General features: G+C 39.7%; 1 protein-coding gene across 1 annotated transcript; it reads right to left on the minus strand.

The window, feature by feature from the left end:
* Window positions 1-3,042: 3,042 nt before the first annotated feature.
* Window positions 3,043-12,160, minus strand: LOC149180348 (uncharacterized). Its single transcript, XM_089416051.1, has 2 exons — window positions 9,668-12,160; window positions 3,043-3,487 (listed from the first exon to the last, which is right to left on the minus strand). Exon 1 carries the CDS (start codon window positions 11,620-11,622, stop codon window positions 9,709-9,711), a length of 1,914 nt encoding a protein of 637 aa, XP_089272177.1. The 5' UTR covers window positions 11,623-12,160; the 3' UTR covers window positions 3,043-3,487; window positions 9,668-9,708.
* Between the last annotated feature and the right edge of the window lie 1,544 nt (window positions 12,161-13,704).

The following is a 13,704-nucleotide window of genomic DNA, read 5'->3' on the forward strand; positions in this document are numbered from 1 at the left end:
AATTTGGACTTGGAAGTTAGAAACTGCCCGAACAAAACAATGCGCTGCTTCAACGATCTTTTGATGGATGAAATTATGGGTACTTCCACTATCAATCAAGACTACTACTGGGCGATGTTTAAGAAAACCCCTGATTTTGAGAGTTTGAGGGGAAGAAATTCCTGCCAATGCATTTAGCGAAATAATTGGTTCGTCAGATACAATCTCCCTTTGGTTATCTTCTTCGATCGCCTCCGGTTCCTCAAGTGGTGGATCTTCCTCGGTGGAGCTAGTCAGTGGCATCTATTTGAAAAAACTTGGGCTCCTTGCATTTATGACCCGGGGAATATTTTTCATCACAGTAGTAACATAGTCCTTGCTTCCTTCTTTCGGCCATTTCCGCAGGTGACACCTTTTGAATCTTAAGTGTCTGAGTCGTGTTGGGAGCCTGTGGGGGACGACCTTTAGCGGGGAAGTTGGGGCAGCTGGATTGGGCTGTTAATGCACGTTCCACCTTACGAGCTACCTGGCAAGCCTCTGTCCACGTGGGAGGGTGGTGGAGTAGAACTTGAGCTTTGATGGCTTCTTTAAGACCGTTGATAAAGCATTCCATGTAGAACTCATCTGTGAGACCCTTAGTGCGGAAGGCTAAGGCTTCAAAAGCGGTAATATATTCATCCACTGTACCCGTCTGTCGGAGCTTAGTGAGACGCCCCAAAAAAGAGTCTTCCTGTTCAAAGCGATTTCGAAGAGCTTTGGCAAATTGGGCCCAAGTCTGAAAATTTCCATTGCAACGCTGATGCCATTCCCCCCATTGCCATCGTTCATTGTCCAAGTACATGGTGCCCACCATAAGCTTGGTCTTCTCATCTAGGATATGATTCAATTTGAAATACTGCTCCATTTGTGCTAGCCATGCGGACGTGTGAGACCCGTCAAATTTATGCATATCCAACTTGGGAGGTCGCTGACTGGGTGGTGGATGGGTGTGCCAGACGTGAGGAGAGTGGTTAGACTCACCCTCATGGTATTCATGGCCATGATACGCCTCCTCGTGGGCTGGCTCCTTGCCCTTCGAGAGTGCATTCTGTATCTGGAGATTTATTCCTTTAATCTCATGTTGGATTTCGTTCACCGTAGTTTGGATGGAGTTCACATGGTCTTCAATTTTGTCCATCCTTTCATTGGCCATCACTTGAGCGCGGGTTTCTACCATACACCAACCTGATGAAAAATTTGGGACCGCCTAAAAATTTTTACTAAGAAATTGAATGGTACCACCTTGCTCAGCTCGTCGTCCTGATTCTGATGGGCTAGATCACCAATAAGCGCCCCGGAAGATCTCAGACTTTTTTTTTTTTTTTGAAAACTCCTAATAGAGTTTTACTCCTTCCTGATCAATACTGCAGTCGCCAAATCCGCAAAATGTCAATGCCGCCAAAAGTCCTTCGAAAAGTATATCCAGGTACAGGAACCCTTCACAACTACTCCGATCTGGTGGATCTGAGAGATCTGAATGGTGGAACAACTGCTGCTGCTGATCTGATGGAGCTGCCGGACTGATGTCTGCTGCTGCTGCCCTTCTTTGCACCCGCTGATCTGGAATAGATGATGTGTGATCCCCCGATAGAAAGAGAACTATGGTCTTGAGGAGTGTCAGGTGCTACAGATCGCAATATACATAATGGTCTGATAGTAGTACTCGACCCAATGTTTCAGGGCTCTAACTAAGGAGGATCGACCGTACCCTTAGCCGTACAACCCGACTACCCTATCGTACGGGCGAATAATCTCTCCGAGTGTTGTTCTCGATGTACTGTAGCCACAAGACAGCCGAAGGTTTATCTATGGCGAGGTTTCAAGGGAGCCTAGGGGGCTTCCTATATACCGAGAGGGTACGTGGAAGACAGTCCGTGCGCGGTTCTGTCTAATGCGCTACTACTCGAAGGGGTACCCACAGGGGTTACAAGGGAGTCCAACAGACGTGACCACCTCTTGTATTTCCTGCGTGCATGCCTCCCCAAATCCGCAAGGTTATGCGCTTAACGACAGATCCCGTGGTTTAAAGACGCCGGAACACGTCTCTAGCCAAAAAAAAAAAAAATTGCTAAAATTTGGAGATCCCACCGAGCCCTGGAAAGTGCTCTGATACCACTTGTTATGCTCTTAACCTGCAAAGAAATACCCAAACACAGAATATGCGAAGAAAAGATACCCAAAACACCGAATATGCGAAGAAAAGATACCCAGAATACAGAATAGCAATGATTTTATTATTCAAAGAGCAATGTTCACATGCCTCTTCGAGGGGGCAACCTCCAATAGAGCAGAGCTCGATTACAAAATAAGACACGATACTCCTTGCAGGGAGTCTCTATCCTTTATATATGACTCCTACATGCAATACCACGGGCCAATACCGTGGGTTTTATTAATATCATCTATCTAATACTACTGCCCATTTGCAACTAACTGTGGTCCCGTCATTAATTGCGGGTTAACCACTTACAAATATTAATATGGGCTTTATTGACTCTGGACTATGACGTGATCCCATGACATAAATAAGGGGGTTAGGGTGGGACCCTAACAATTTACGACAAGAATCCAAAAAATACAAATGGGCAATCACACCATACACTTTGCCAATCGAAAACAATCAGAGGGCATTTTAACAGCGTTTCCAAAACAGAATGCTATGTTCTACTGTAATAGCTCTTAGTCGATGTAAATCTCACACAACCACTAAGTCGGAACATAGGGAACACTCTCCCACGAGGATTTGAACCAAAATACAAAAAAAATGTTCATAGCTACACAACAGTTGAGGCCACAATATTCATGTTTCCTTCATATGAACTCAGCGTATAATATACTAGCACCAGTGTCATATCAATAACATGTACTCAACTATCCATGACAATATAAGGCCCAATAACAGTATACCATCAATACATAGCACATCTACAACCACCACGCTTCTCAGCACATTCAGATTCTTAACATAAATTGACTCAACAAGTGCAGACAAACAACTTCACTAACAGTATGCAAACAAAGAAGTTAACACACACAAGCATATAAACAACTGTCCATTAATCAAATTCAACTATACATTAAACTAGCCAGATATACAATGTGGGCATGTGCAGCCCAAGCCTCTTGATCTCTGCATCTTCTCCTCGCGCTGGAGCTTCTCTTCTTCTCCTCCTCTTTTGCCTCCGCTACACTGCTATTCTCAAACACTCCTCATCTTTTAAAAAAAGGTAACATGGGACAACAAAGAGTCACAAGATGAATCGTTTTCCCTTCTCCACAAAATGAGGGAAACTAAAACTATATTTACATTAGGAAATATTTCCTCCAACTTATTCTAAAAACAAAACTCACTTCCTAATGTAAATATTTACAAAACATTTAAAATTTCTCCCAACATCACCATGTGACCATCCATCACATTGGCAAGCTTTGTCTAGTCTTCATCAAATTTTGTGCCCCATCTATGCACCTGCATCAAAATTAAATCAATAACCAACCCGTAAGAATTTTAATAGATTCTGGAGCTAGCCATGGTTACATAGATCCTTGGTTTGTTGAAAGCTTTCACCTGAAAAGAACCAAACATGGCAACCTTGGTTGGTTCAATTATCTACAAGGGCCAAGAGAAGGATGAACAAGGGAAAAAGCGTCCAATGCACATGAATGGTCTAAGTACAATGACGGATTTAAATATCATAATTTTGAACTTATATGACTGCTTAATAGATATAAATTTGTTGGACAAGCATCATGTTGTCTTATATTGTTATTGTTATGGCTCTCATGTCATAAAACTCAGTGACAGCAAAAAAGTTTTCAGCAAATTTATTCCAAAGTCTGCAGGCCAGCTTGGTCAACTCTGATTTGAATGTGCTCTCTTAATCATTCCTGTTTAATGTTTGTCTTATCTAGCTGTATTTTCTGTATTCACTAGCAGTTACAGGACTATTTTATTCAGGAGTTTTTTAGATTAGTTTTGTCAGGTCCTTTTGATACTCAGGGCTGCATCCCTCTGCCAGTATGAGTCCTCGCCATTGATCTGCTACTATAGTTCATTTTTCAGTCTATCTGGGAACCTTGTATTTCTGAAACTCTACTTTTTTTATTCATTTTTAATGAATAACAAAAAAGTATCTCTTTACAGTGAAAACAAAAACTGATGAGAAAAAACAGCAAAGAAAAGTTCAAGGGATTCCAAACCTTGTCAATCCAAAAAAATATCAACAATGCGATTGAATAAAAACTTTAGAAAAGATTTCAAATTTATGCTTATCTCACTCACTTAAATGTGTCACGTTGCGAAAAATATATATATAATTTTTTAGTTGAAGTTCAAAAAAAAAATTCCTTCAAATTAATTTAAAAATTGAACCAGCAAAGCATTTTATAGCCTAACTTCAATATTGATAATAAATGATACTTCAAATTTCAATATTGACCTCAATATTCATAATAAATGATACTTCACATTAAAATTAAAATTTTGATGCTCTTTCAAATGCCTTTTGAAACCGTCAAAGGGACCTATAATCACTGGAAGCACAACAATGATTCAAAAAGCTATGCTAATTTGAGTCTACTTTCCGAAATGGCAAAATGCTTAAATCTAACGCTTGATTAGAAACCCAGTGTCTTTGCAACACCTTCAGTGACCACTTTCTACACAGAAGTTGTCTTCCAGAAAACCTTGAGACCAGTTTCTAGCCGGAAGTTGTCTCCAATGCCGCTTGCAATGTGCCTTCATTCAATTTGACACTCACACTACAAATAACATTTGTAATATCATAGTCTAGAGCTTGAATAAAAAATATATATTCATAAAATTCACACAAATAACAAACGAGGATGGGAAACTGCATATTCAAAGTTAGGATTTGAATATTATTAAAAAAAGGATTTGAATGTTATTAAAAAAAAAACATTGTAATGGTTTCTTTTAACCAGTGACAACTGGTTTGTGAAAATTGGAATTATTAATTGATATAAATTAAACTAATAAATTACCTGTAGTTTTATCATTTTAATCAATATTTTGAATCCATGTAATTTAATATTATATAGTGTATTATATTTATATTATTTAGTTGTATATATTTTTTTTAAAAATAAAAAATTATCCCATGAAAACTATTCCAAAACACTAAATACTACAACATTAAAGCGCTGAAAAGTCAATACAATCTTTCAAGGAACAAGGGAAGCCTGTTACACGTTCTAAGAAGCGAACCGCCTATGTCGGCGTGTCTTTCGAGGGGTTTCCATGGACTGTTGGGTATGAGGAAATTGGATAATAGGACTCTTGATAAATGGCAATTAAATGTGATGAAAATGCATGAACTTGGCATTGTAATTAGTTTCTTTAGGCGCACATGACATGCCTTCTGAAGACTGACACCCTACCATGCCTACTTTCTTGATTTTACTGGCACGGCTTCTAGCCGTGAACAATTTCCATGGGCAATCTGTTCTTGCTTTTCTCTGTGGTGCTAAAACACGTTCCTCGAGGTTGATGCATCAAAAGCGTGGGTTGCGGGATGCGTGTTAGAGTGGTAAAGATACAATGCTACAAGGGATGGCAATGGAAAGCTCCAGTTAGCCTTTGTTCTCAGAAAACAGCGGAGTGAGAAAAGCTACAGTGAAATTTTTCAGACGGGAACCTAACCAAAATGCTCTCAATGTCTTCAGAACTGTTACATGGGCAGTTATCTTCTAGAACTCGAGAAAGTAAAATATCAACGTCCATCTGCTGAGAGAACTTTCAACCAACCAAGAGAGGAGAGGGATCATAAAAAGTATGCTGATTATAATCGAATGGAAAGCCCCAGTTAGCCTTTGTTCTCAGAAAACAGCGGAGTGAGAAAAGCTACATTGAAATTTTTCAGACGGGAACCTAACCAAAATGCTCTCAATGTCTTCAAAACTGTTACATGGGCAGTTATCTCCTAGAACCCGAGAAAGTAAAATATCAACGTCCATCTGCTAAGAGAACTTTCAACCAACCAAGAGAGGAGAGGGATCATAAAAAGGATACTGATTATAATCGAGACATCCATTATCAAAGGGTGCAGTACTAACCCACTTTCAATTGATGGTACCTCCCTCCAAACATGGAAAAAAGGGGAATCTGGGGCCATATATTGCCCAGGGATATGCGCATGAGTCTACTATTGGAGAAAAAATTGGCATTGGCATCTTTTTTCCTCTAGCATTATAACAGCAAGATTTATCTTTATTGTCTTTTGCTGTATGGAAATTTGGCAATAGTACAGTCAACCTATTGTCTTTGATAATATAACTATGGCCTTCAGGAACTCGTAAATCCAAAAGGGAACCGTCCACCAGCAAAACAAAACTAATTAGAATTATGAAATTTATTTTAAAAGGACCTATAAATATAATCTAGATCACCAAATTGATCTATTTCACTTTACTTGTGCTGAAATTCTTAAAAACTTTAAATAAAATAAATATTTTAGTGTCTTCTGGATGTATACTTCCATATTGAATCTTGCTACTATGGTTCACATCCAAAACAGAAAAGGTGTCTTGAAGTAAGGCATAATTATGTAGACAATAACCCTAAGTTGCATGAAACGTAGAAATGTCTGGAATTTTACAAAATGGGGAGGGCTGGAAACATGACCTCCCCAAAATGGAAATGTCCAATCGTCATGTGTGTAATTTTTTTAGAAAATAAGTTAATAACACATTATCTTGCAAGAAAAAAAAAAAATAAGACACATAAGTGATATTTTAGAAGGAAATCCAGTCTATGTTAACTCTCACAGATGATTACATGATGCAGAATCTAAAATTATACTTTATAGATGAGGCTGTACAACCAAGATTCCAAAATCAGCCTTTATACATGGCTATATGTGCTGAAAATGAAATAAAACATTAGCTAATGACAAGTACAGTTACATATCCTAATAATCCTCATCTTCATCCTCATTAACAAAAATAGAACAAAGTGTTTTTTTAGCAGAACTAAAGCATGGATTGATTAGAGATAAATTAGTTTGTGGAGTAATTAGAGGTAAATTTTAGTGGTAGATTAAATCTTTTTTGGCCATATAAGGTCTCCACACCCTTCTTGGGTGAAACCACGGAAGCAAAAAAGCCATGGAAGCAGGGAAGATTTGGGCCGAAAGGCCCCCGAAACATTTCAGCAGCATTTCAGTAGTGTTTCAAAATCTGGATATGCCATATAGGCATTTTGGCTGCATTTCAGTGGCATGTTTCAAGGCTTTTCGGGTACAGGTATGCCAGTTTGGGGGTTGTTTCTTGCAACATAGCAATAATCCCATGGACTGAGAAGTAAAGGTGTTGGGCATAGAGCTCACCAGGAATTGACTGGGAGCTAATAGAAGCCCTATTGGGAGCCAATAGCAAATTCAATGAGGTGGTTCTGGATTTTGTGAACTACATGTGACAAATTCATTTTATAGAGCAATAACTTCTTTGTAATAAGATTTCCCAATGCAACAATTCCAATTTTTATGGCATTATTTTTATTTGTTTTCTCTCTATATATTCTGAGAGCCAAAACAACCAATAGCGAAATCAATGAGATGGTTCTGCTTGTGTGAACCACATGTGACAAATTCATTTTATATAGTGATACTTTCTTTGTAATAAAATTTCCCAATGCCATGATACCAATTTTCATAGCAAGTGACAATATCATGATAAACGTTCAACAGGATGGCGTTATGCATTCAGTTTCTATGAAACTCAAGTGGATCTACCTTTTACCAATGGGCATGGACATCACCCCTCCAACCAAAAAGTATCTCCATGCAACCATGCAACGTTGGATTGAGTTGAATGCATCATTTTCCTTTGCTTTTACAGTGTCTTTTTAATCTTCATGGATACTATGTCTATCCTAGGAGCAGGATATTGTGTCCATATTCTAGAACATAACCTGAAATAGAAATCTATTTCCCATAGTGCATCCAAGATTCACTAGGCCCTTAGGTTTTTCCTTGATGTCTTAGATTCATTGTTTATGCACCCGCTACAGTTGAGATTCAAATAATATAACCTGTCTTAGGATACTTAACCCTAAAATCTATCAACCTTGAAATTCATTAGGTTCATTCACCAATACTTCTAGCCAATTGCATGTTTAAACTACCAACAGAAATTATCAATCAAAAGAACTCCGAATCCTATCAGCCTTGAAATTCATCAGGTTCACTCACCAATACTGCTAGTCAGTTACATGTTTAAACTCGCAACATAAATCATCAATTAACAGAAAGAAAAAGAGAAAACTCCAGTTCCATGCAAAACATTACAAAATCTGTATGATAAACACTATCTGGAATCAAAGACCAGCTAAAATAACGTGTGAAACACAAACGGAAACATACAATACGCTGAGTTTCAACAACATTGCGAACTTCCGTAAGCTTAAGCTCTTCAAGAAGACGGGACCCAATTTTACTGTTGCTTAATATATGTACCTACTTCAAGTAGTAAGACCTGACCTATTATGTGAATTGAGATTTGAAAACATTGATACCTGTTGATAATTGATCACTAAGTCAAGCTGACCCTGTCTCATTCTCATTCTCTACATGATGTTTCAGCTCAATAAAAGATCTTTAAGTTTTGAAATAAGAACATGTGGAATACTATGAAATAAGAATATATGGAATACTGTGGACATGTGCAGCAAGAAAGCTGCATTTACAATTAAAGTTTTGAAATAAGAACATGTGGAATACTGTGAAATAAGAATATATAGAATACTGTGGACATGTGTAGCAAGAAAGTTGCATTTACAATTAAATCAGCCTAGATTATCTTAAACTCAAATTTATCAAGCACTCAGAGGGATACAATTTTTTATGGTGTAAACATTTTATCATTTAATTTCATGTCATATATTTATTCCTTCATATTAAATAATTTTAAAAAACCATGTCTTAAGAACTTTGATCCTTCATATTTAAATAATAATAATAAAATTACACCTTCAGAAAACTTATTAGTGTTTGATAAATCCAAGTTTGAGATGGATCTAAACAAGTTTAACTTTTTTGATGTTGACATGTACAGAACTTCAAGTGATATCTCCATAGCCGTGCAATAAATCATTTCAACTAAAACTGAAAGGTAGAATTTTATGTCAAATGCTACAGGACTAATTTGCAAACATTCATTTACGAAAAAAATGTATTGCAAAGGATTTCGTGCGCGAAGCTCTTCAAATGACTTGAACACTAAAATGAAAGATTAACAGAACAAGGATTGCACAGGTGATACACACGCTTTAGCCCTTTGGCTAGCCTGATGAAAGATAGAGACTGCTCAAAGATGAACTGACAATTGGAAAAAAGATGATCAACAATTATTTTAAAAACATTACAAACAGATCAACAAGACACTGTCTATTGAAAAATGGGGAAGGAGGAGATGTGAACAGCTAAAAAGCTCCAATTTATAAACATGTCAAAAGAATATTCCATACAAGCGCAGGTCAAGTAAATTTCTTCAAAAAGTCATGAATCAATCAAAACAAATAAATCAATTTCTTTACAATATACAAATTAGAAACACACCTCCCTCACAGATAGACACCAAACGAACAAAATTTTTCTTTAATTGTAGATCAAGGGAGAGTTAAACAAATTACCTAAGCTAATGCCATCTCATGTCCTCCCAATTCAACTCAAATCAATGGAATCGATGATATCCTCTGGATTGGTAGAGTTCGAGACGGCTTTTGGCCTCTGGAAGCAGGCTCTCCAAATGAGGATTCTGAATGAGAGAAACCTGCTTAGATGCCCATTCCAGCGCTGACAATGCTTCTGCTTTGGCAAGAGCTTCACTGTCACCAACATGTAAAGCAAGGTAACAGAGAAGAACCAACGCAGGAACCTGAGCCATCCCTTCTCCAAAGTACGCAAGCTGGACCAAGTGCGGAGCACTAGACGACTCAATGATGGCTTTGGAATGCTCCATATGTAGATAATTTTCCCTGCAGGCAAACTTGCCCAGTGCAGTGGCTGCCTCTCCGCTCACATATAAGTCTCTATTATCTAGATGTTTCACAAGCGGATGGATGAGCCTGGTTTCTCTAGCAGGGAAGGTCCGAGCAAGGCATCCAATCGATTTTATGCAGGGAATCAAAAGTTGAGATTCAGAATCATCATCTTGTATAATTCTGAGAAGCTGATCAACCAATGCCTTAGCAGCAGGAGAGTTGGTCTTAAACGCAGATCTTCTCAAATCAGGATACTCCTCTGCTACAGCTGCAATCTCCATCACTGCCATGGCCGAATTATACTGCACTTCACCTTTGCCCTTTTCTAATAGTATTGCAAAGCAAAGCAAGGCCTTGGACTCCGTTATACTTTTACAAGTCTTTATGTTGTTCTTAGCAAGTTTCCAAAGAGCCCTGGCGGCTTCCGCCTTCATTGAAGCCTTTACTAGTGGATTCTCGGCTTCCTTGCCTTTCAGATTCAGGCCTGATAAAGAGGGCAATCCTATATCTCTGCGGGTTGCATATTTGGTGCCATTATCATGTTGTGGATTTGGGGAATCGCTATTATCACTATTACTATGCAGGAGGGGCGGCTGAGTCTGAGTCTGAGTCTGAGGTTGAGGATGAGGATGAGGCTGAGGCTGAGGCTGAGTCTGAGTAAGACGATTATTATCTTTGGCTGCGAGATTGACAACAGATTGCATGCTCATGGCCTTGGCACCGACAGTATACTTGCTATGATCAGGAACTGTCTCAAAGGCCAAATGACCAACAAGTGACCTGATAATTCCACTCTGGGCAAAATGCTCCTGCGATTCAGGATCATGGGAGACCAACTCAGACAAAGCCCAGGCGACCATACTCTGGACCTTCATTGGACCACCGTCCTTCAAGACCTTAGCAAAAACAGAGCACACACCCTCCTGAATTATCTGCCTAACGCGTTCAGGATCCTTACCAAGTTTCCCGATGGCTTTTGCCGCGGCTTCCTGGCCTTCAACGGTGCCTTCCTTGATAAGCTTGAGCAAGGGGCCGATTCCGCCTTCTTCGACAATCAATTTCCCATTTCGCTCGTTGTCCTGGGCCAGAGAAACCAATGAGGCTGCCGCGTCCGCTTTCTCCTCGGGACTGCTCCCTGTGTGCAACCGTGCTATCTGTTCCCAGATCAGGCCAAGCATCGGATCGTTTGTCGCTATGGGAGGCAAACCCAAATGATCTGCTCGATCTTCCCCGCTCGCAGACACATTCAGAAGCCACGTCACGTCCCCGATCGAGCTGTCCAGTAAGAAATTCATTTTTCTGAATGCCGCCGCCGATGTTATGGTGAAAACCCTCTTCAGAACCGCATTGCGCCTGCATTTCGTCACCAAAACCAGAGCTTTTCCCAGGACTTGATTTATTTCTTCTGTAATTCGACCTGTTGGCCTCTCATACAGGCCCCCCGACGCCCGTGCCGCTTGTCGCAGCAGAGCAGCTAATTTGTCCGTCTGTCTCTTCACCTCCATGCATTCCTGCTTGAAAGAATGAGCTTCTTCAGCCGTTTTCGATACCTCATCCGCCAACTGAATGGGCGATGCCAGCATCTGCTTTACTCTCTCCGCCATTCTATTAATTATCACTTCATTCAAATCCACTCACCTTAATTTCTTTCGGATCAATCCCGCACCCAACGAACCACTTTCAGCTCTGAATTCTTCAGCCCTTGATTCGATTAAAAAAAAAGGGGTTTCCAATTCGTTCCTTCACAACGCCACCCGTTGCTTCAGTCATACATACAGATACATACTGATCTGCTCTTCGACGCCTCCTGCAGGTTCACCCCGGACAGGAGTGTAAGCGCAACCGAAAGACTTATGAAAACCCTCGTCCCTTTTTTGTTTGGTTGAGGAAGGGGTTCGACCCCGGGATCTTTGTAGATGAAAGACCCACTGTCAACGCGCTTTACACTTATACTTGGCTCAAAAAACCTGTCCTCCTGGTCAAAAATTTAGTAATATTAATCGAGCTTGTGTGTGTTTTTTCCAAATAAGCGGGGCATTTTAGTTGGGTTCGCGTTGACTTTGCCGTTTACGAAAGGAGGGTGGGCATTTCCCCATGGTATTACAGCTTTTGTTGAGTTGCAGTATTATGTGCTGGTGGAGGAATTGGACATCCTAAACACGGGTTGAAATATTTTTAATATATTAAATATTGCATAGATTGAAATATATAGTTGCATTTAAATATTCTTTATCTTCATAGTGTATATTCTTTTTGAATTTAAGTGTGGGGGATTTACGCAGTGCATTATATTAGATATCATTTTTGGGATTCAACTGCGTTAAGTAAGTGATTCAAAGTATGACCATTTTAATGAGAGGTAGTCGTAAAGTGACTAATTTCTCATGATTTTTGAACATCGGGTGATGCTCACAGGGGTGAAGAAGTGGGATTGAAACTAGTGAAATGTGGAGAACGAATCACATAGCATCAATCATCACTTCCGGGGCTTGCACCCGGTAACCAGGACTTCCCAGGAGGTCACCCATCCCAGAACTCCTCTGGCTCAAGCGCGTTTAACTGTGGAGTTTTTCCCCACAATCAAGCCCACTTAGCTTGCTACCCCATTTGCAAAACCTTAGCAAGTGAACCATTCAAGTAGAGATCCCTTGACTCTTTTTGAATTTAAGTGTGGGGGATTTACGCAGTGCATTATATTAGATATCATTTTTGGGATTCAACTGTGTTAAGTAAGTCATTCAAAGTATGACCATTTTCATGAGAGGTAGTCGTAAAGTGACTAATTTCTCATGATTTTTGAATAGTTCACTTAGCACTCATTCATTATATTAGATATCATTTTTGGGATTCAACTGTGTTAAGTAAGTCATTCAAAGTATGACCATTTTCATGAGAGGTAGTCGTAAAGTGACTAATTTCTCATGATTTTTGAATAGTTCACTTAGCACTCATTGCATCGGGTGATGCTCACAGGGGTGAAGAAGTGGGATTGAAACTAGTGAAATGTGGAGAACGAATCACATAGCATCAATCATCACTTCCGGGGCTTGCACCCGGTAACCAGGACTTCCCAGGAGGTCACCCATCCCAGAACTCCTCTGGCTCAAGCGCGCTTAACTGTGGAGTTTTTCCCCACAATCAAGCCCACTTAGCTTGCTACCCCATTTGCAAAACCTTAGCAAGTATTGTGCCTCATGAACCATTCAAGTAGAGATCCCTTGACTCTTTTTGAATTTAAGTGTGGGGGATTTACGCAGTGCATTATATTAGATATCATTTTTGGGATTCAACTGCGTTAAGTAAGTCATTCAAAGTATGACCATTTTCATGAGAGGTAGTCGTAAAGTGACTAATTTCTCATGATTTTTGAATAGTTCACTTAGCACTCATTGCATCGGGTGATGCTCACAGGGGTGAAGAAGTGGGATTGAAACTAGTGAAATGTGGAGAACGAATCACATAGCATCAATCATCACTTCCGGGGCTTGCACCCGGTAACCAGGACTTCCCAGGAGGTCACCCATCCCAGAACTCCTCTGGCTCAAGCGCGCTTAACTGTGGAGTTTTTCCCCACAATCAAGCCCACTTAGCTTGCTACCCCATTTGCAAAACCTTAGCAAGTATTGTGCCTCATGAACCATTCAAGTATAGATCCCTTGACTCTTTTTGAATTTAAGTGTGGGGGA

Source organism: Pinus tabuliformis, chromosome 3_2, assembly GCF_031772625.1.
Source record: "Pinus tabuliformis cultivar Carrire ecotype Pingquan chromosome 3_2, CPIR1, whole genome shotgun sequence".
Classification (NCBI taxonomy): domain Eukaryota; kingdom Viridiplantae; phylum Streptophyta; class Pinopsida; order Pinales; family Pinaceae; genus Pinus; species Pinus tabuliformis.